Source organism: Pararge aegeria, chromosome 23 (assembly GCF_905163445.1).
Source record: "Pararge aegeria chromosome 23, ilParAegt1.1, whole genome shotgun sequence".
Taxonomy (NCBI): domain Eukaryota; kingdom Metazoa; phylum Arthropoda; class Insecta; order Lepidoptera; family Nymphalidae; genus Pararge; species Pararge aegeria.
In genome coordinates, this window is record NC_053202.1 from 9,042,466 (window position 1) to 9,064,035 (window position 21,570).

Here is a 21,570-nt window from a genome sequence, read left to right on the forward strand (position 1 = left end):
TGTTCTGTAGTTGAAAAACAGCAGGAATTATAGGAAGTAAAAATATAGTCTTACCTTAATGATATATGTCTTTTTAAGTGGGAAGATTCAAATAACAACTTATATATTTTCGTTAGAAAATAACAGTTTGGTTCGGTTTAAAAACAAATAACGGGTTAAAAAACAGAAGGGTTTTTGAATTGAACTTTATTTATTATATATTATTGACATATACATAGACAAACTGAAATAATATTGTTACTATTACACAGAAAAAGTTGTATTTATTTCATATTATAAATTATGTTCAACAAGTTGAACCGTATAATTAATTATTATGGAATACTTAAAACTGATACACATTGTGTTGTAAACTAAGTACCTTAAATGTTACCTAGATTCAAATTAAGTTTTCTGCGACACAATCGCATTTATTTAATTGAAACTGAAAACATATGTAACTACCCACATTAAATGAAAATGTTTGTAATAAATGCTCTGGTACTGGGCCATTTAGTAAGCTGTGTAAATATAAAAAAAATGTAACTAATTTAAAATTAGAGAATGATATTTAAGTCATTTTTTTGTTTCATTTTACACAACCTCTATTGTTAAGTTTTATTTCATATTTAATCCCATGTTTTCCAATCAAATACATTTCACATTCCATAAGTGCTTGTGAAGGAGAAATAATAGCCTGCTTAAAATAAAAGGCCAGATATTATACATAGTAAATAAATAAGGAAAGAGCATATATAGAAAAAATATGAGTTTTTTATATATAGTACATGAATATGTACATATAAATACTATATATATATACATATATAGTAAACTTTGTGGTTTTTTTACAAATAATGTGTGAGAACGGTTTGTTTTCCTGGAACAAAAAGTTTAAAAGAAGAACAATATTTATTGTTACACTTTGGCATATAGTTTGAATTCATATTATTATTACTAAGTATTCCTAAATATCAATTATTTTTACCTATATCTTTTTTTTGTTTTTTTTTCTAATTTTTTGCTCTTCCCCTAAATCTAACAATAATCTAATAATGCAAATTATAAGATATTAATTAGGTAAGCACAGAATTAAGAACGTACAGAACCCTCATTCGGCCATTATTGCATGCATTGTGTCCAAAAACAGTGGAAATGCACTGCGCAAGTCTCACTTTACATCAGCAGAATGTTGCTAGCTAACAAACTTTTCCTCTTTTCACCATTTTATACTTAATCATTACTACCAACTGTTAAATGGAATGCAAGGACTAACTGCCTACTAAAGTGGAGCTGATGCTTCAAGATTAGTTGTGTACATGTTTTCTGTATGTTCATAATTCTATTGCCTACAACTACCTACTTATTTTTTTTAGGTTTTTTCTCATTTTATTTGAACTACCGTTAAATCTAACTAAATTAATAATACTCCTAAACTACATTATGTATATTTGCGTTTACCCTTTACCTTACGGTGGTTTCGAAGATGCTTTAGATTTTATTTACTTTTATTTTAGTTACAGTAATGCTAATATTTTTTTGTCTTTTTTAAATTTATACACGGTTACATAAGAAATACCAGAAAGCTCTCAGTTGTTCCTATGATTAATATCAACTTTTGATCTGCGGCTTTTAAAAATTATTAATTCATTTAAATACAAAATTAAAAATTATGTCAATTCTGCAAAGACATTGCACTGTGAAACCAAATACATATGAATCGACGTCACGAAGTCGGGTCAGTGACCGTACGATAGAGTGGTTCGCGCGCTTATTGGGAGGTCCCCGACTTCTAACGTCAACCGGACGTGGGCTCGCACCACGTTCTCGGAAGCGTGCGGATTAATCACCGTCCGTAACCCTTTCACTCCAATCGTCGCCTGAGCCGAGGTTCGGCCTCACATGAGGCGCCCTCAGGCCGACGATCCCTTCGCTTCTTCGAGCCCTAGGGTTCAAACTCTTCCTGGCAGAGCCCCATTCCGAGGATCGCCAACAAGCCCGCGTTACGCTGTTAAAATCATTAGGGTTAATCAGCTACACACAATCCGAAAAAAAAAAAAAAAGCGCTTATGGAGGGTAGAGGTAAGGAGGATCATCTGTGTATATGAAAAAGTGTCGTCAAAATGGATTAAATTAGGATGGCGCCACATTTGCATCAAGGTAACTCTTAAAAGAAGCGCCAAATATAAATATTGTTAGAGTAGGCTTGAAAAATAAACAAGGAAGTAAGGTTATATTTACCACAAGATTTTGTACAACGTAAGTTGTTGAAATTCTCAATAACTAACTACTTTAGTCGATAATGACATTAAATTTTTTTACTCGGCATACTTCAATTCATCTACGATTGCTACATTCATCCCATACCCTGTGCATCCACCAGCGCCATTGTATGTGAAATATTGTATTATTATAATATTTAGTTTTCACAGATTATTAAGTTATAAAAAAAGTTCTAGAACAAAAATTGTTGACAACAGTAACAGGCCGAGAGCCTTTTGGTATTTTTTATTTAATTCGGTATAGTTAATATTATTTTTTGCACTACGCCTAGATGTAACTGTAATCTAATCATACTAATTATTATTAACTAGGTATTTTTTTTTGTTTTTTTTAATTTTTTCCAAATTAATATTACAAACATTTTTTCGTCGATTATGAATATGTCTGGAGTCGCATAAAATAAGGTCATTAAAAATAACACAAATCGTTTCCTATACGCCAATAATGCGCTAGAACTTCTTCCGAATGATGAGTGCTTAGTTCCTTTAACATTTCCAGTTGTAGAGCTGTTTCGCTGCTTTCATTGAAGTGTTTCGAGTTTGGCATTAATTCAGTAACTAATAAATAACCTTGAATAAAATCTTTATCTTTAAGAAATCCTTTTAAGACTCCCATTTTAAAAACTATATTGTTCGGGGCATACTGGTCGCAAATGACTCCTAAGACTTTTGCAAAAATGATGTAAATAGTGGAGAAATAATTTTCGACATCTTCTTTTAAGTAATCTAAACACAGCGCCCCAAAACCAGGTGCTGCTTCTTTTATAAGCAGGTTATTCTTTAAATCGGTGCATTTTGTTTTCATCTCATATACAATTTGTATGTAACCCAACGACAACTTTATATGTGTCAAGAGAAAATAATTTTCTTTAAACGATAAAGCACTTTGAAGTTGGTTCAGTGCTGCAGTATACATGGCAATGGGAAAACACATCTCCCGACTTAGAACGAAAGAATAAAATTTTTTCGACATAGTATAAAATATATCCTGTAAGTTAATTCTGGCGTAGTGAACCGTTTCGTGTTGATTATTCCACACAGCGACAGCCCTTTCTACTATTGGTTTAAAACATTTTTCGTAGCGCTCTATTTGAACCGATTCCGATTTTGTACTTAACAAATACAAAGCTACATAACCTGAGTGGCCATATTTCTGTGTGTGAAAATTTTCATCAATATTTTTTAGAAACAATTTTGCCATAAAATCTACATCCAAGAACTCCAAGATATCGCCCATTTTCACATATAATTCCTCAATAAGGTATTTACAATTGGCTTCAGCTGGCATTTTTTCAAAGAATTCATAGCTTTTCATCCAAAAAGACGGCCTTATGTTAAGTGGCACTTTTTCAGCTTGACTTAGGGTAAAATATATCTTTTTATTTTCCTCGAAAGTTAGTTGATCGATAAACATGCGTAGCATCTCCCACATTTCCAAAATAAGTGTTTCATCAGATTCTTTGGAAAGCAGCTTGAAAGTCTCGCAAAAGATGTATTTTCGACTACTTCTATCTTTATTAGTTTTCCAAATTTTCGTAAACATAGTGATAAATTCATTTTGTTTTAGCTTTGCAAATGTAAGCCGATCGCCATGTGTTGGTAAACATACTGGCTCAGTCATTTGTGTTGGATTTATGTTATGACATATTGCATTTAATGAAGGCAGTACATATTTCAAATAATCTCCTTGAGCGTACAATAAAACCACATTAAGTGGAAGTTGAGGTCTAGATAGGTGCATACATGCAGCGATGTTTTTGGGTATGCTGAGCATCGCGTCATCACTTTGACTCCAATCAATTTTAGTTTCTGTCGGAACATATTTTTCAACAAATTCCAACAGCTCTTTTTGGGTAAGTAATATACATAGACCTCTAATAGAAGACTTGTGAAGGCTCATTTGATTGAGGTTTTCCAGAAAAGTAGCTTTAAATGAGTCTGATAAAGATTGGTACTGGTAATAAATTTGAATTTTCCTCAGGAATCTGTCAAAGTAAAGGACTTTATCATTTATGCATGAGTTTATTTCTTTTCTGTGAGTTTCTAATAGCTCTGGGCCATGTTTAAGAGCATTCATGCAACTTTCGTGGTTGGGACTTAGAATAATAGATTCAGTAAATAAAATCTTTCTCCAGGATTTTTTGAAGTTATATACACTTGAAAGATCCTGCTTCCAGGATCTTTCTTTTTTTATAGTAACAAGGTCTTTGATTTTCTGGAGAACGAATGGATAATCTTTGATTTCTTTATTCCATATATCAAGAACTCTTAAAACTGATAATATAACGTCCACAGTCTCATCAAACTCTTTTTCACTAGTAATATTAATTTTGATCTTTGAAATGTGATAACTATAAAAGTAATTAAATATTTTGTCCCTTTCCTCCATGTTGAGCTTATTTTTGCAATTATCATATTCATATGATATGTAATGTTTGAAATCAAATTTACTTTCTATATCGTCGGGAATCTGGACATCATGAATCACCTTATATAAAAGTATGGATTTCAAACACGATTGCACTCTATCTTTGGATCTGGTGTAAACTTCCAAGCTGTTGAAAATATCATTTAAATATCCCCAAGCCTCTTCGTCATACTTATGTGTATCAGTCTTGGTAATCAAATGATTTACAAACTGAACCTTGAAATTGAAAGGTTCGTCGATGTGATTTTCATGGTAATATTTTAATAATGTAAGTATATTGTTTTGATTGCCAAGGGCACAAGTCAGTAGTGATCGCAAAATCCAAATTCTTTCAGTGGGATTTGATTCATTACGAATCAACAATTTCAAATCTTCAAAAGCCTTACTAAATGGTGCATATACGTACCAGCTGTATATATTTTTGGACGACGCTAATTTTCCTTTGAGATTACAATACTCTATAATATCATCCCAAGTCTCATTTTCAAGGGGTTCATCTTTATAGGATTTCTCTATGAAAAGCTTTTTAACAAAATCAAATCTCTCCTCAAATGGCAACCGGTTGACAAAGTATTTAATGTTTTTGTAGGTGAACCATGAACGAGTTTTGTTATTTTTAATGTGTGTTAATATAAAGTTCTTAACTTCTTCTCTTTTTAAATATTGCGCAAACACTGTTAAATCAAGGACATCAACGTATTTTTCAAGATTCTTTTTTATTCTTTCAGGACATTTCTCCATGACGAGTTTGGTATATTTCCGTCCAAATTTTGGTGTATCGCCGTCTTTGAGTGTCTCAAATATATCAAGTAACTTTTCGAGGTTTCTTTTTAAAAGAAACATTCCAGGTTCTATTAATTGGTACACATAATATGAGCCGTTATAATTCTGTACTAGTATATCCAGAAAAGTAAACGATTTTTCATATAATCGTTTCAATAAGTTCTTTGGTATATCATTAGCGTGATTTCGAATGATTCCCTCGATAAAACCAATAGAGCAACGTGGCAGCCAATGCATGGCTTTGTCCAAATCATTTTGTTTGTAAAAGTTGAAAAACTCTTCAACACGTTTTTCATCATCTAAGTTTAGCCTTATGTGCAGGACGAGTTTATTAAAAGCTTTTGAAGTCATCTGTGGATAAAGATCGTTGTACAAGTAAGCAGGATTAATAATATAAGCGTATTGCTGATCTGTTATTAACCAAGTCGATTTCTTTATAACTCGAGATATATATAACATATCATCACTTTTGAGAATTTCAAGAATATATTCAACATTTCTAATTTTGCACGCTGAATCTATTTTGAATAGGTTATCCAGATCTGGTTCTTCGGAGTTTATTGCGGCAATCAATTTAGTTGGATTCTTTCCTATTTCTTCATTCAATATTTTGTTGTAATTCCGATGTTTTTGTCCTAACGTTACTCCCTCTATCATAAGTGGTGCCATGGTGTCCTGAAAAAAAAAACGATAAAACCATGAAAAACCATTGCAAACTTTATTTTATACTTCGACAGTGTGAATTTTGTTAGGTGTTTTATTTATATTTGGATCCTTAGGACTCCCGCGCCTCTAAATCTGATGTGAGATTAGTACTATTGGACATATTATTCCCAGATACTAGTTAATGCTTGACTTCGTCTATGGAGAAATTCTGATATCCCGTGAGAGAGAATTATTTCGGAAGTTAACTTTATTTATTGATATTATACATTTTATTATTAATTTATTTATAATTTATGTGCCAGACATTTTAATAAAAACATAAATACTTCATAAAGTAAACAAAGCAAAGCTTATTTCCATAAGAGATCTCTTCCAGCCACCCCAGGATGTGAGTAAGATGATTTTATCATGTAGTATAAGGTCACATAGATATGGACAAAAAAATATGTTATACTGTACTAAAAAAATAATTTAAGTACATACGTTACTTAAATTATATGAATCAAGTCTTGAAAGAATAAAAAAAATACATACTCCTATGCTTGATATCCTATATTAAAGATTTTGAAACAGTTCGCTTAGTGCTAACATTAAAACACCCAATGTCCCAATAACCATATCATCTAAACATAATGTTTTAATGAATTTCATAATAAAACTGACATAATAACATAATAAAACTAACTAACTAACTCTTCTTCACTCTTATTAACTATTTTATAAATTATAATTGGCCAAACATACCTCCTAATTAAGTGAAGTTCCAATTGAGCACTTGTGCGTACCAACCCAGTGCTCTATAAAGGGATTTTCCCATTTAGAGAACGTATTTAAATAAAAGTCGTTAAATTTGATAAATATTGTCGGAGATACAGGACATAACTCTTCACACATAACAGCAAGTCGCAAGGCATATGGGACAACGATCGAATGCATGCGCACCATCCTACTAATATTATAAATGCTAAAGTTCGCGAAAAAATCAGCGAGGCTATATGTCTAACTGTTACGGTTAAGTCACAATAACTGTTTTTTTATACTTTGTCATTCAAAACACGGGTACAATTGAAAGATGGTCACATTTCTAGCATGATATTAATTCTTATCCAAATAAATAGTTTTATAAACATTAAGTTTCAATATATACCGGCAAATTCCTTATTAAATTATTTAAATTAAACCTATCGTAATGGTAAAGAATTACATATAGCAAGAAAAATGCGGCAGCCGCGAATATACATAGTTTTGAAATAAAAAACCTAGAAACTAATTCTTAAAAAAAGTCTTAAAAAAGTAGCGTTGCAATTAGTTTTTAGCTTTTTTTAAGACATTAAAAACTCTAATAACCGATTTGGTGCAGACGAAGTTGCGCGGGTCAGCTAGTCGATTGATAAATGACAAAGTTCTGAGATTAAAAAAGAAAATACTATCTAACTGAAAAAAATTTAGAAAATAGATTTCTTAGCATATACATTAGTTCAGAAAATCTTTTATCCAAATCTACCAAAAAGGCTTTGGAAGTATATTATGGGAGTCCTATGTTTTTGCGGTACGAGACGCCATAATTCACATTTTGGTTACTAATTATAAAAAAAAAATCATATATCACTTTTTAGGGGTGGTAAATAAGGGATGCATGTATATGCTGCATTTTGTTATAACTAAGTCTACAAACGAGCATTTAGAAAAAAGTTTTCTTTTAAAGCTTCGTTTAATAATAATGAATCGCATTATATTAATATAACTAAAAACACCAAGGTGGATCTTTCTGTCTGTTTGTAGCCATCAACCGTATAAACTATTGAAATGATCTTAAGGAAATTTGCCTGTAGCTTTCTTTCTGGAGAAGGGCATAAAACCATTGGGGATCTGCACAAACTCACTCAATCCAGAATTCTACGTAGACGAAGCCTCGGTTATTCGCTTTAATCACCCTTTAACAGTATTTTTTTAAACTTGACTTTTATAAATCAGGTGTAGGTAGTTAATAGTGTAAAGTTGAGAGTATGTGTCTGATTGTGCCCTGATAACGTAAAAATCATGGGACTGATTTTGAGGTTCTGATGCAGATAGGCGTACGATTTCTTCATCAATTTCAGGATGTATCACTATTTTATCGCGGACGAAGTCTTGGGTAACTGCTACCTACTTTAATGTAGGTAACCATGAGTTAAGTCCTGTAAAATTCACAAAATGTCGCTTAAGTGTTTTAAGCGACATTTTGTGAATTTTACCCCTCTTATACCCCTCAAATGTAGAAAATACTCGCAACTATTTACCCCAACGATAGAACTATCCCCATGACCTTTTCAAGAAAAAAATTCCTATGGATGCTGATCCTACGTAATATGAAACTAAATTATTCCTGCACTTTTATTAGCCCAAGTATACAATTATATATTTTCTTTGTATACTTCAGTAGAATTTTTTACGTGTTATTTATAAATGCGCCCTTTCATATGTACTTACGGATACCGCACGTATAATGTTACTCGAAGTGTGTGTATGCTCTTTGGTTTAACAACAGCTGATGCTGAGTCGACCCTTCTAAATTCTAGATTAAAGTGTCGTAAAAAAAAAATTATGCTCACCTATTTGTTTGGCACCGCTTAATAAAGCAAGGAAGAAGTTACAGCCGTATCGAGGTAAAAGGATCCCGTAGGTACATAGTGAACATAATTTTCATATGAATATTGTTACAGGTTATTTAAACGAACGATTTACGTTTAGTTATTTAGGAAGAATCACTAGTTTTTGAATAAAAGAGTACTACTACTAAGCACATCGGCTAGTGGTACTTCGAAACAGAAATCAATATCGACGCCGATATGGACGACGACGACTGCGATAGAATTAAATTATAATAAAGTCGTCTCGCTCATAACGTATTGGTGAAAACGAGATAAATCAAATATCCCAGGTAATCCAGGTATTGATCGTAGGTTCCAAAGAATTCAATTTTTTTTAGGTAAGGGTTCTTGGATATAAATTTGAGGCGGGAAGTTTAAATATCATGTTATTGCGTCTTTCCACCACTGTCGTGCTTGCTATATATAATGTTTGCGTTGAAATGTCACAAGAAAGTCATTTTCACTGTTGATTTTATTATCCCTCTTATTTTTTACATCAATTATAAACTCTCTTCATTTCAGGTTCTCTCTTTTCAATTTCTGTAAGAATGATCTTTTTAGCGCTACGTAGTTAGTAATTAATACATCGATTGTTTTTTTTAGAAATGTAGCAATATATTTTTTAATTTTGTGATTCCGTGTAACTGTGCGTGTGTGTTTAAATCCTTATTGGCTTATACCACAGAGGATACAAACATAGAATAAAAGGTAAACCGTCCTGATGATAAAATCATTCTCTTCTGAAAACTGATAAGTAGGTAGAATTTTAAAATCAAATGTTAAATAATTTTAAAACAAAAGGAATAACTGTAATTTAAACCTTTTGACCAGTTTTTTTGACAGTTATATGTATAAAATTAATATATATCTGGCTATTTGTAAAACTGCTACCAAAAAAGTATATAACCACTTCGCACTTACCTCTGTTATATATATTATAATATGGCCAGTGTCACTTCGCCACTTTATTAAAAGAGAATACCGGTACAACTTATCTAGCTGCGGGTAACGTAGTGTATGTATACTCATTGTGTACAAGATGTTATGTCAATGGCTATATGTGTACTATACTCTAACCAGCGCTTCAAATCGGCTATGGAGGGTAGAGGTAAGGAGAGTCATCTTATATGGGAGAAAAGTTGAAAAAGTGTCCAGTGTATGCGCTAAATAACAGTTCAAAAATCCTCCACAATGGCGCTGATGGATGCACAGGGTATGGTATAAATGTAGCAATCGTAGATGAATTGAAGTATGCCGAGTTAAAAAATTTAATGTCATTATCGACTAAAGTAGTTAATTAATGAGAATTTCAACAACTTACGTTGTACAAAATATTGTGGTAAATATAACCTTACTTCCTTGTATCTCCATACTTCCTTGTTTATTTTTCAAGCCTACTCTAACAATATTTATATTTGGCGCTTCTTTTAAGAGTTACCCTGATGCAAATGTGGCGCCATCCTAATTTATTACATTTTGACGACACTTTTTCATATACACAGATGACTCTCCTTACCTCTACCCTCCATAGTGGTTAAGTAATAAATATTTTGTCTCTCTGTTTGTCTGTGGTCTCATAGCTCACCAATTAGTGATATATATTTTATTTAAATTGAATGATAGAATACGTTTGTATATATTTATAATTTTTTATTAACTATTGCACGGGACTAAAATCTCACTTGGTAGTTGTGTTGATGCAGTCTAAGTTAGTAGTAGACTAACCTGTTAGTTGTATGTTATATTAAAACAACAAATTATTTAACTTTCCAGGCTCATCTTCCGGTTCTCCTTTATATAAATCAAGACTAGTCCTCAGCCCAATAGGTGCAATTCATAGGTTATTGTGTAATAGTTGTAGATTAATAGAATAATTTTATTAATTTGTTTACATAATGAAGGTTTAGGTAATTGTCAGTTGTCATTGTCATTGTAAATGTCAACGTGAAGTTTTAATTAGCTACTTGACACTGGCAAAGTACATTGTGCTGTTTTGGCACTACGAAAAGCCATAAATCAAAAGAAGAAGAAGAAGTTTTAATTGACTTCCTAGGTCACATTGTTTGTGCTGTTTCGGCACTACGAAAAGCCTTAAATCAAAAGAAGAAGAAGAAGACTTCGTAGGTCTGGGTAGAATCCAGAGCTAGAAAGATTTTTTTTTAATTCTAAGAACGAATGAATTAAGACACTTTTGGACTTACAGAAAAATTGTAACTATAAATTTAACGAAAAGTATACGATTTGGCGGCCTTATCGCTACATAGCAATCTCTTCCAAGCAACCAATAGTGTAAAACACAGCTCTAGAAGGGAGGTAGAATATATAAACACTCAGTTGTTTTTTCTAATTATTAAAATACTATCGTATATTGCGTGTAAATTTTAATTTTAAGTGTTAAAAATAACAACTAAGTGCTGACGGCAAAAACCGCAAAACACAAGCAATATTATTATGATTCGAATTAGTAGCATACCTATAATAAATATTATAGCAGTTTACAATAACAGTTATAAAAATGTAGCACAAAAATAGAATTCGTTAAAAAAAAATTATGCCCACCTATAGCCATTATTGCATGCAACGCATTGTTTTCAAAAACAGTGGAAACGCACCGCGCACAAATCACTTCACTCAGCTCACAAACGTTTTTAGTTGTACCTAAAGTAATTACTGTCAACTGCTAAATGGAATGAACTGCCTGTTCGAATAACACTACTAAAGTGGAGTGGTTTTTAATACTTCACTATTAGTTTTTTGTGGTTCTACACGGTTTCAATACACTTTAATTCTGATTCCCAAATGGCCATTTTTACAATTACCGTTATTATCTATCCATCTAACTTTTATACGAGCATGATTATTGTAAATAAGTATATGTAAATACTCGGAAACTGCTCTAACAATTTTCATGAAATTTATATAACTCAAATCACTATGGGTGTGACCGTGTGCTTATAATATATGAGGCGTCCCCGCGATTTGTCCAGGAAGCCTTCAATACATCTTAGCCTGATGAAAATGGGACCACATGGGAAGTATAGATAACAAAAAAATAAGTTCCCAAATAGTTTAATATGTAACTAAGTTCTGAGGTAACAAACATAAAAAATACAACCAAATTGATAATCTCCTCCCTTTATTAGTCGGTTAACAATACAAATAAATTTATAGTACCTAGTAGGAGTTACAAGAAAATAACTAACAACTATTCATTAAGTATAATATTAAGAGTTATATCTAAAGGGCAGTTGAGTAGATTTTCATCCGAAGTCAGCGGTACGTCGAGGAAAGGTGGCACAACAAGGAGATAAATAAAAGAACAAAAGGTGTATGTGCCAGTCTTAAAAAAATTAGGGATGGTTTTTCACTTAAAAATGTCATAAGGTACATTAAATATTTTCACTATTAACACCGCTTTATTTTGTAATTTGAAGTTAAAAACGAATAGAAAAATCATTTAGTCTATTTTGGTTTATTAGTGACCACTAGGCCACTAGGCAACAGTTGTTGATCGTATTTGTACCAGCAGTTGACCAATTTCTTCATTGGGCCAAGGAAGGACAATTTCACATACAAACACTTTTGCACCTATAATATGAGTCAGGATTCATGTTATAATAAAAGCTCGTAATAGAAAAAAAAATTTAATACTTTACGTAAATATTAAGTTTTGTTTTGTTTTGTTCTACCCCTTAATCTAACTGTAAGCTTATATACCTAATTATGAGGTATTCACATACATATTGTGAATTGAGGTATTCAAATACATAATGCTCAATTAACTATTTATAATAGTTATGAGTATTTGAGTATATTGTGAGTATAAAGGTATAAGTATTTATGTAGGTACATTAATACTTATACCTTTATACCTATAAAAAATTAAAATGAAAGGTAATCAAAAAATTACCTTTTATTTTAGTTTTTTATTTACCCTGGGAAATGCGTTTATGCAGTAGGACTGCCAAAAAAAACAGTAATGTTCCTATCCCCAAATCAAAAAGTAAATTCTTTATGGCATGAGTAAATTTACAATAAATAAATGTTTTGAATTGGTTTGGTTGCCAGTAGCTCGCTGCGGTGGTTTCGAAGATGCTATACAATTTATTTTGTTTTATTTTAGAAATATAATCTAGTAATCTTAAAAAAAATCCTTGAACAAATACGGCATAGAAAAGAGAACTGTACAGATCACACTTTATATTTCACGCAAAGCAATGGCAATTGGGGGGCAAAGGAAAAAACGTGGAAGGCCAAAGGCAACATGGAAGCGGTCTCTGGTAGCGGAAATAAAGGCTTGCGACTTATCTTGAACCACGCTTAAGTTTGCAGCTCGGTATAGATCTGGAAAGAAAAAGTAGTCCCGAACCTATGCACCAGGTGCTGAAGGACTCAAAAGAAGAGCAACTATTATCATTTCAAACTTTTTTTTGTTTTTTTTTTTTTTTTAAGTTTGGATTCGCATAATTTATTACGTCGTTAAAAATTGTTCTATATTATTGGTTATAGTCTATGGTGATCTATAGCATAGTGTATGGTGACTTGTCAGAGGGACAGTACAGGAAGAAGTCCACTACAATTGTCGCCTGATCAGAGGTTCGGCCTCACATGAGGCGCCCTCAGGCCGACGATCCCTTCGCATCTTCGAGCCGTAGGGTTCAAGCTCTTCCTGGCAGAGCCCCATTCCGAGGCTCTCCAACAAGCCCGCGTTACGCTGTTTAAATCATTAAGGTTGATAAGTTACACACAATCCAAAAAAAAGGGATGAAGTTGATGGGGATTGTAAAAGTTCTAGCTTGCGAAGTGGTCTGAATTAAAATTTATAAATCACTACAATGTGTTATTTACAAACTATCACTAATAACAAAAATAATACAAATCCTTTCGTATAAGCCAATAATGCGATACAACTTCTTCTGAATGATGAATGCTTAGTTCCTTTAACATGTCCAGTTGCAGAGCTGTTTCGCTGCTACCACAAAAGTAGTTCGAGGTTGGCATTAATTCTGTAACTAACAAATATCCTTCAATAAAATTTTTATCGCTAAGAAATGCTTTTAAGACTCCCATCTTAAAGACTGTATCGTGCTTGGCGTACTGGTCACAAATGAGGCTTAAAACTTTACCAAAAATTATGTAAATAGTGGAGAAATGATCTGCGACATCTTTCTTTAAGTAATTTAAACAAAGCGCGCCAAAACTAGGTGCTGCTTCTTTTAAAAGCAGGTTATACTTTAAACCGCTGCATTTTGTTTTGAGGTCGGATACAATTTGTATGTATCCCAACGACAACTTAATATGTGTCAAGAGAAAATAATTTGCTTTTATCGATAAAACACTTTGAAGTTGATTCAGTGCTGCAGTATACATGGCGATGGGAAAAATCATCTCCTGATCCAAAACTAAAGAATCGAATTTCATAAACATAGTATTAAATATATCTTGTAAGTTTTTTCTTGCGTAGTAAACAGTTCCGTGTTGCTTATTCCACACCGCAACAGCCTTTTCTACTATTGGCTCAAAACATTTTTTGTAGCGCTCACATTGAACGGATTCCGATTTTGTACTTAACAAAAACATAGCTACATAAGTAGAGTAGGAATATTTCTGAGTGTCGAACTTTTTATCAAAATTTTCTAAAAACAATTTTGCCATAAAATCTACATCCAAGAATTCCATGATATCGCCCATTTTGGTTTTTAATTCATCAATGAGATTTTCACAATTGGCTTCAGCTGGCAATTTTTCTAAGAATTCATAGCTTCTCATCAAAAAAGACGCTCTTATATTAAGAGGCACTTTTTGAGCTTGGCTAAGGGTAAAATATATCTTTTTATTTTCCTCGAAAGTTAAATCATTGACAAACATGCGGAACATCTCCCATATATAGAACATAACCGTTTCATCAGTTTCTTTACAAAGCATCTTGAAAGTCTCGCAAACGATTTCTTTTCGAATACTTCTGTTTTTATTAGATTTCCAAATTTCCGTAAACATATTTATAAGTTCCTTTTGTTTTAGCTTCGCAAATGCGACCCGAATGCCATGTTTTTTTAAAGATACTGGTGCATTGAGAAGTTTTGGTAGATGCTCGGCCATCTGTTTTGAATTGATGTTATAAAATATTGCATTCAATGAAGGCAGTACATATTTCAAATAATCTCCTTTAGCATACAATAAAACCACATCAAGTGGGAGGTGAGGCCTAGATAGGTGCATACATGCAGCGACGTTTTTGCGTATGCTGAGCATCGCGTCATCATGTTGGTTCCAAACAATTTTAGCTTCTCTCGGTACATATTTTTGAACAAAGTCCAACAGCTCTTTTCGGGTAAGTAATATACATAGACCTGTTATGGACGACTTGTGAAGGCTCATCTGATTGAGGTTCTCCAGAAAAGTTGCTTTAAATGAGTCTGATAAAGATTGGTACTGGTAATAAATTTGAATTTTCCTCAAAAATCTGCCAAAGTAAAGTACTTTATCATTTATGCATGCGTTTATTTCTTTTGTGTGAGATTCTAATAGCTCTGGACTGTGCTTAAGAGCATTCATGCAACTGTCTTGGTTTGGACTTAGAATAATAGATTCAGTAAATAAAATCTTTCTCCAGGATTTTTTGAAGTTATATAAACTTGAAAGATCCTGCTTCCAGGAACTGTCTTTTTTTATAATAACAAGGTCTTTGATTCTCTGGAGAACAAATGGATAATCTTTGAGTTCTTTATTCCATATATCAAGAACTTTTAAAACTGATAATATAATGTCCACAGTCTCATCAAACTCTTTTTCACTAGTAATATTAATTTTGACCTTTGAAATGTAATAACTGTAAAAGTAATTAAATATTTTCTGTGTTTCCTCCATGTTGAACTTATTTCTACAATCACCATATCCATATGATATGTAATGTTTGAAATCAAATTTACTTTCTATATCTTCGGGAATTTGGACATCATGAATCACATTATAGAAAAGTATGGATTTCAAACATGATTGCACACTATCTTTGGATCTAGTGTACACTTCCAAGCTGTTGAAAATATCATTTAAATATCCCCAAGCCTCTTCGTCATACTTATGTGTATCAGTCTTGGTAATCAAATGATTTACAAACTGAACTTTGAACATGAAAGGTTCGTTGATGTGATTTTTATGGTAATATTTTAATAATGTTAGGATATTATTTTGATTTCCAAGAGCACAAGTCAGTATTGATCGCAAAATCCAAATTCTTTCAGAGGGATTTGATTCATTGCGAATCAATAATTTTAAATCTTCAAAAGCCTTATTAAATGGTGCATATACATACCAGCTGTATATATTTTTTGACGACGTTAATTTTCCTTTGAGAGGCAGATTACAATACTCTATTATATCATCCCAAGTTTCATTTTCAAGGGGTTCTTCTTTACATGATTTCTCTATGAAAAGCTTTTTAACAAAATCAAATCTCTCCTCAAATGGCAACCGGTTCAGAAAGTATTTAATTTTTTTGTAGGTGAACCATGAACGAGTTTTCTTATTCTTAATGTGCGTTAATATAAAGTCTTTTACTTCTTCTTTTTTTAAATATTGTGCAAAAACTGATATATCAAGAACATAGACGTATCTTTTAAGATTATTTTTTATTCTTTCAGGACATTTCTCCATGACGAGTTTGGTATATTTCCGTCCAAATTTTGGTGTATCGCCGTCTTTGAGTGTCTCAAATATATCAAGGAACTTATCGAGGTTTATTTTTAAAAGAAACATTCCAGGTTCTATTAAGTGGTCCACATAGTATGAGGCGTTATAATTCTGTACTAGTATATCCAGAAAAGTAAACGATTTTTCATATAATCGTTTCAATAAGTTCTTTGGTATATCATTAGCATGATTTCGAATGATTCCCTCGATAAAACCAATAGAGCAACGTGGCAGCCAATGCATGGCTTTGTCCAAATCATTTTGTTTGTAAAAGTTGAAAAACTCTTCAACACGTTTTTCATCATCTAAGTTTAGCCTTATGTGCAGGACGAGTTTATTAAAAGCTTTTGAAGTCATCTGTTGATAAAGATTGTTGTACAAGTATGCAGGATTAATAATATAGGCGTATTGCTGATCAGTTATTAACCATGTGCATTTCTTAATAACTCGAGATACGTATAACATATCATCACATTTGAGAATTTCAAGAATGTATTCAACATTTCGTATTTTGCACGCTATATCTATTTTGCATAGGTTATCCAGATCTGGTTCTTCATAGTTTATGGCGGCAATTGTTTTAGTTGGATTGCTTTTGATTTTTTCGTTCACTATTTTGTTGTAATTGCGATGTTTATCCCCCAACGTTTCTCCCTCTATCATAAGTGGCGCCATGGTTTCCTGAAAAAAGAAATAAAACCATGGATAACCATTGCATACTACTTTTTCATATTAATACAGGTGTTTTATTTTTACTTGGAGTATCCCCTGAAAGATTAATTTGTTTAAGATACACACTATAAGATTGACACTGGTTTATACGACAAACAGACAGTAAGACACACTTTGGCATTCATAGTTATATTACTATATTACAGGTTATTGCTATACCAGCTATAGCAAAGTTTCAAAGAATCTGTGTATCTGTATGCACCTGTCCTAATTTAAATAAATAAATATACTACGACAATACACACATCACCATGAAAACTATTTTTAAGAATATTTTAAGTTAACTGTCTTTAAAGATAACATAAATGCTTTAGTTTACACGAAGGAATTATAATTATTATCTAAACTCGATGTAAAAAACACAAATCAGCTTGAGACAAACTAGTATACAATGATCGAAAAAATTCCAGTAATAAACACGCAAAGTTGACAGTGATTTATACCATAAGGTACAGACCAAACACAAAAATTGTTTCGATTCGAATATAATTGGATAACGAGATGTATTGAAAAAAAAATCGATTTGCTTTTAATGTTCTATGTTTTTATTACCTCCGGTTTATTATTAATACAATTATACAAAGTACTTTTAAAATAAAAAATAGTCTCGGGATAGGAAGTACTTTTTTGCAGTCTCGACCTGAATTAAAAAAAAAAAATTATCATAATATATTTTATATTATACTAAAATATATTTTATCCGAAGGGAATATATTATACCCCTAAAGGAGTAGAGAGGTTTTGGAAGTATATTATGGAAGTCTTATGTTTTGCGGTAAGAGACACCGTAATTCGCATATAAGTTACTTATTATACCTACCTAGATATAAAATACATATATCAACGTTTTTTTTAGATATCACTAATTTTGAGGGGAGGTAAAATAGGGATGCATATATATGCTGCATTTTGTTATTAATAAGTATACAAACCTGAAATTAAGAAAATATTTTTCTTTTAAAGCCTTTACAACAGTTAAGAAAATATTTTATCCGTATCTATCCCTAAAGGGGTACAAATATGGGTTGGAAGTAATTGGGTAATTTTGGACCTGCCAATGCATACGTAAACAATGTGTTAAACACATTTAATAAATCGAGGTTACTATACGATTGATGAATTTCTTAACGGCATGGATGCTTGGAAACAGGCTCCGCTCTCATCTCTCACAAAATAGAAAATTTAAAACATTGTAGAGTGTTAAATTATGTTGAAAAAAGCAATCTGCTGAGTGGAGTTTGCCGGTTTCGATGGAACCGGCTTCCTAACCGGCGCGTTGGAAGAGTCACTACAAACAGATTGAATTGACGTTTCAAAAGTGCTTATAAACTGGGCCTACTTGAAAAAAATGAAATTTGAATTTGAATTTATTTAAAAGGGCCTACGACAAGGCAATCCCTTTTCACCACTTATCTTAGCACTATTCCTTCTGTGCGCCTTGGAAGGTGGAAAAGGAGGTTTCAATAGACGCAGAATACATAAGTTTCTCATGATACATATGTCTTGGCCAGATAGTATACCTAAATCAACCAGGAAAGGAAATACAAAGAAGGATTAGGAGAGTAACACTGGAATACATAGTTAAGATAGGGAAACGTCTAGGACACATTGCAACCGCCATGACGAATTAAAACTTCATATATATCATAGGCATATCAAGGGCTGTACAAGATTTACTCGTTCAAATCGAAGAGTTGTTTTCGAGTATTAAATATTGTATCGGCAAAGTAAAATGGACCTCATCTCACACGGTTTAGAGACGCAAATCCAGGACTTCTGATTTTCGTTTAACAAACGTTCCTTCAAAAGCCCGAGCTAAAGAAATGTAGAAAAATGTGAGCTTATGTCATTGCGAATGAGATCCATTACAATCCGATGTTCCAGTATTTCCATACCTACTCGAAATCTCCTAATCGAATGCAAACGAGCAACTTCTGTACTAAGGCCGAATCGGCCGGCTTAAGTGTCAATTAATTACGTTATGAAAATAATAATCATTGATTTATGTTTCATAGACCATAATGCTTAAAGCTCTATTTAGTTAGAAGATTTTTCAGCGATTAAGTACCTATGAAGACAAAAAATGTTAAACATTCAACCCCCACATAGAAATGTTTAATGTTAATATCTTGGCGGTCTGTTAACCTCTCGACTGTGAATTCCAGTGTTAGAAACATTACCGGGTCCAGAAAGCTATATAAATTGAAAAGTCAAAAAGTCAAAGTCAAAAATATCTTTATTCAAGTAGGCCCAAAGGTGGCACTTTTGATGCGTACATAAGAATTACACGGTAGTGAGATGATGGCGATAACCACATTCGTAAACTTAAAACTAAAACTACGAGGGTTCTAAACGCGTCCCGGTTTAAGAAGAAGCCCACAACAAACTTAGCCGGGTGTTAAACAAAATGCTCTTTTAAAATTTAATATACAAAACTGAACTATTTACCCCAACGCTGGAACAATAAACCCCATGACTTGGGATGGGTTGTCGTTGTGAACTTTTCACAAAAAATTATGCACCAATAGATGTTGATCTTCCGTAATTGGAATTTGGAATAATCCTGTGTCTTTATTAGCCCAAGAATTATTTTGACGTGTTATTTAAAAATGCGCACTTAAAAACAAGCTCTTCCCTACGTCGCGCACCTATGGGTGCCGCACGTATAGCGTTATACGTAGGTGTGTATGCTCTTTGGTTTAAAAAAAGCTGATGCTGAGTCTACCACTAAGAATTCAAAACCTAAATGTCTAAAAAAACATAAATTATTACTCACCTTTTTGTTCGGCACCGATTATAGCGCAAGGGAAAAGTTATGGCCGTATTAAGTCCAAAGGAACCGTAGGTACATAACGAACAAGTTTCATATGAATAAATTGACACGTTATCTTCACGTAACATTTACGATTACGAACTAAACACACCGGCTAGTGTTTTGAGTCATGAATCAATATTGGAGCCGAAATGGACGACGACTTCGGCGACGGAATCAAATATAAATCATGACGTCTCGCTCATATCGTATTGTTAAAAACGAGATAAATCATAAAATACGTCGGGTAATACAAGTAGGTATTGATCGTTCGTTCCGGGAAGGGAACTCAAATGTTTTTCTGGGCAAGGGTTCTAGGATATAAATTCGATTCGAAATTATATTATTGTCTTTGAATAACTGGTACCTAAGTAGGTGTAATTTTAAAAACAAGAGTTTCTTTTTTTATTGTTGCGAATAACTGACAGTGATTAGTTACTCACCTTTACAAAAAGTACGTCTAGCGAGGTTATGAGATGTGCTGTTCAATATCTAACACAAAACAGTGTTTAGCACTTCTACTAAGGAGTTACTTGGGTTTTATTTAAGTACTTATAAATAAAAAAATAGGTTTCACAATATTTAAGCAATGTTTTCTATAGGTTGTGACTAATCGTATCGTAATAACAAAGCGAACTAAAATTCACCGGCTAGCGGTTTGGTCGATGATTCTATGAGTCAGCAGTCGATGTGAAGGTCAGGTGATGATATCAAATGTTTATCATACCATCGCAATCGGATCGTATTGATAAAAACGAAATATCATTCGACTTTGGTAGGTACATTTTGGTCATATCTAGTGCTATATTTGTGGATCTTCCCAGTATACGTGACATTGGCGAAATACAACGTGCCGATTTGGCACACCTAAAATTCAAAAAAAGCAAAAGAAGAAGAAGATAATTTACTCTGGGTTGGTTTCCATGAAGTAAGGAAACTCGCCGTTTTACCTGAGCATAATTTGAACTACATCAGTTTTCCTGAACTGTGAGTTGCCACGCAAATGTTTTAAACTACATAAAAGGAACCCATGTGGCTCAACTTATAACAGACGGTTCAGACGGTTCGATATTTTTGACCAACATTTGTTGCTCAGCAAAGTACTGAAAACGAATTTGAAAGAACACGTTCTGACAGTTCAATTATAATTGCTTCATCATTCACAATTGCTCAGCGTTTCAAAAATAAACACAGCGTATTGAATGAAATACTGCAGTCATAAAATAAAACAGGAGGGATTTGTTGAAATAAAAATATTGTCTTATCTATGATAAATGCCTGTTAAGTGGGATAGATAAAAATTGTAACTTAATATATTTTCATTCGAAAATAACAGTTTAGTTCTCTTTGGTTCAAGAAATGACGGTTTAAATAACAGAAGGGTTTTAGAAACGAAATTTATTTTTAATACACTTCATTGACATAAATATAGGCAAACTTAACTAATATTGTTACAATTAATCAGTAAAAGTTTTCTTTACTTCTTATTATTAATTTTATGCAACACTTTGATAAATTATAATCAATAATTATAGAATAATTAAAACTGATACAAATTAGGTTCTTAAA

The 21,570-nt window shown here is 32.5% G+C and overlaps 2 protein-coding genes across 6 annotated transcripts; both read right to left on the bottom strand.

Moving 5' to 3' along the window:
* Positions 1-2,600: 2,600 nt before the first annotated feature.
* On the bottom strand, positions 2,601-8,924 carry LOC120634139. Its single transcript, XM_039904549.1, has 2 exons — positions 8,730-8,924; positions 2,601-6,147 (listed from the first exon to the last, which is right to left on the bottom strand). Exon 2 carries the CDS (start codon positions 6,139-6,141, stop codon positions 2,671-2,673), a length of 3,471 nt encoding a protein of 1,156 aa, XP_039760483.1. The 5' UTR covers positions 6,142-6,147; positions 8,730-8,924; the 3' UTR covers positions 2,601-2,670.
* A 2,953-nt stretch (positions 8,925-11,877) lies between these two features.
* On the bottom strand, positions 11,878-20,664 carry LOC120634136. 5 transcript variants are annotated; one of them, XM_039904539.1, is made up of 2 exons: positions 20,445-20,664; positions 11,878-17,138 (listed from the first exon to the last, which is right to left on the bottom strand). In XM_039904539.1, exon 2 carries the CDS (start codon positions 17,130-17,132, stop codon positions 13,626-13,628), a length of 3,507 nt encoding a protein of 1,168 aa, XP_039760473.1. In that variant the 5' UTR covers positions 17,133-17,138; positions 20,445-20,664; the 3' UTR covers positions 11,878-13,625. The 5 variants fall into 5 exon arrangements, with proteins under 5 accessions (XP_039760473.1, XP_039760474.1, XP_039760477.1 ...); XM_039904540.1 differs by lacking the exon at positions 20,445-20,664 and adding an exon at positions 19,966-20,230; XM_039904543.1 differs by lacking the exon at positions 20,445-20,664 and adding an exon at positions 19,638-19,807.
* Positions 20,665-21,570: the final 906 nt, after the last annotated feature.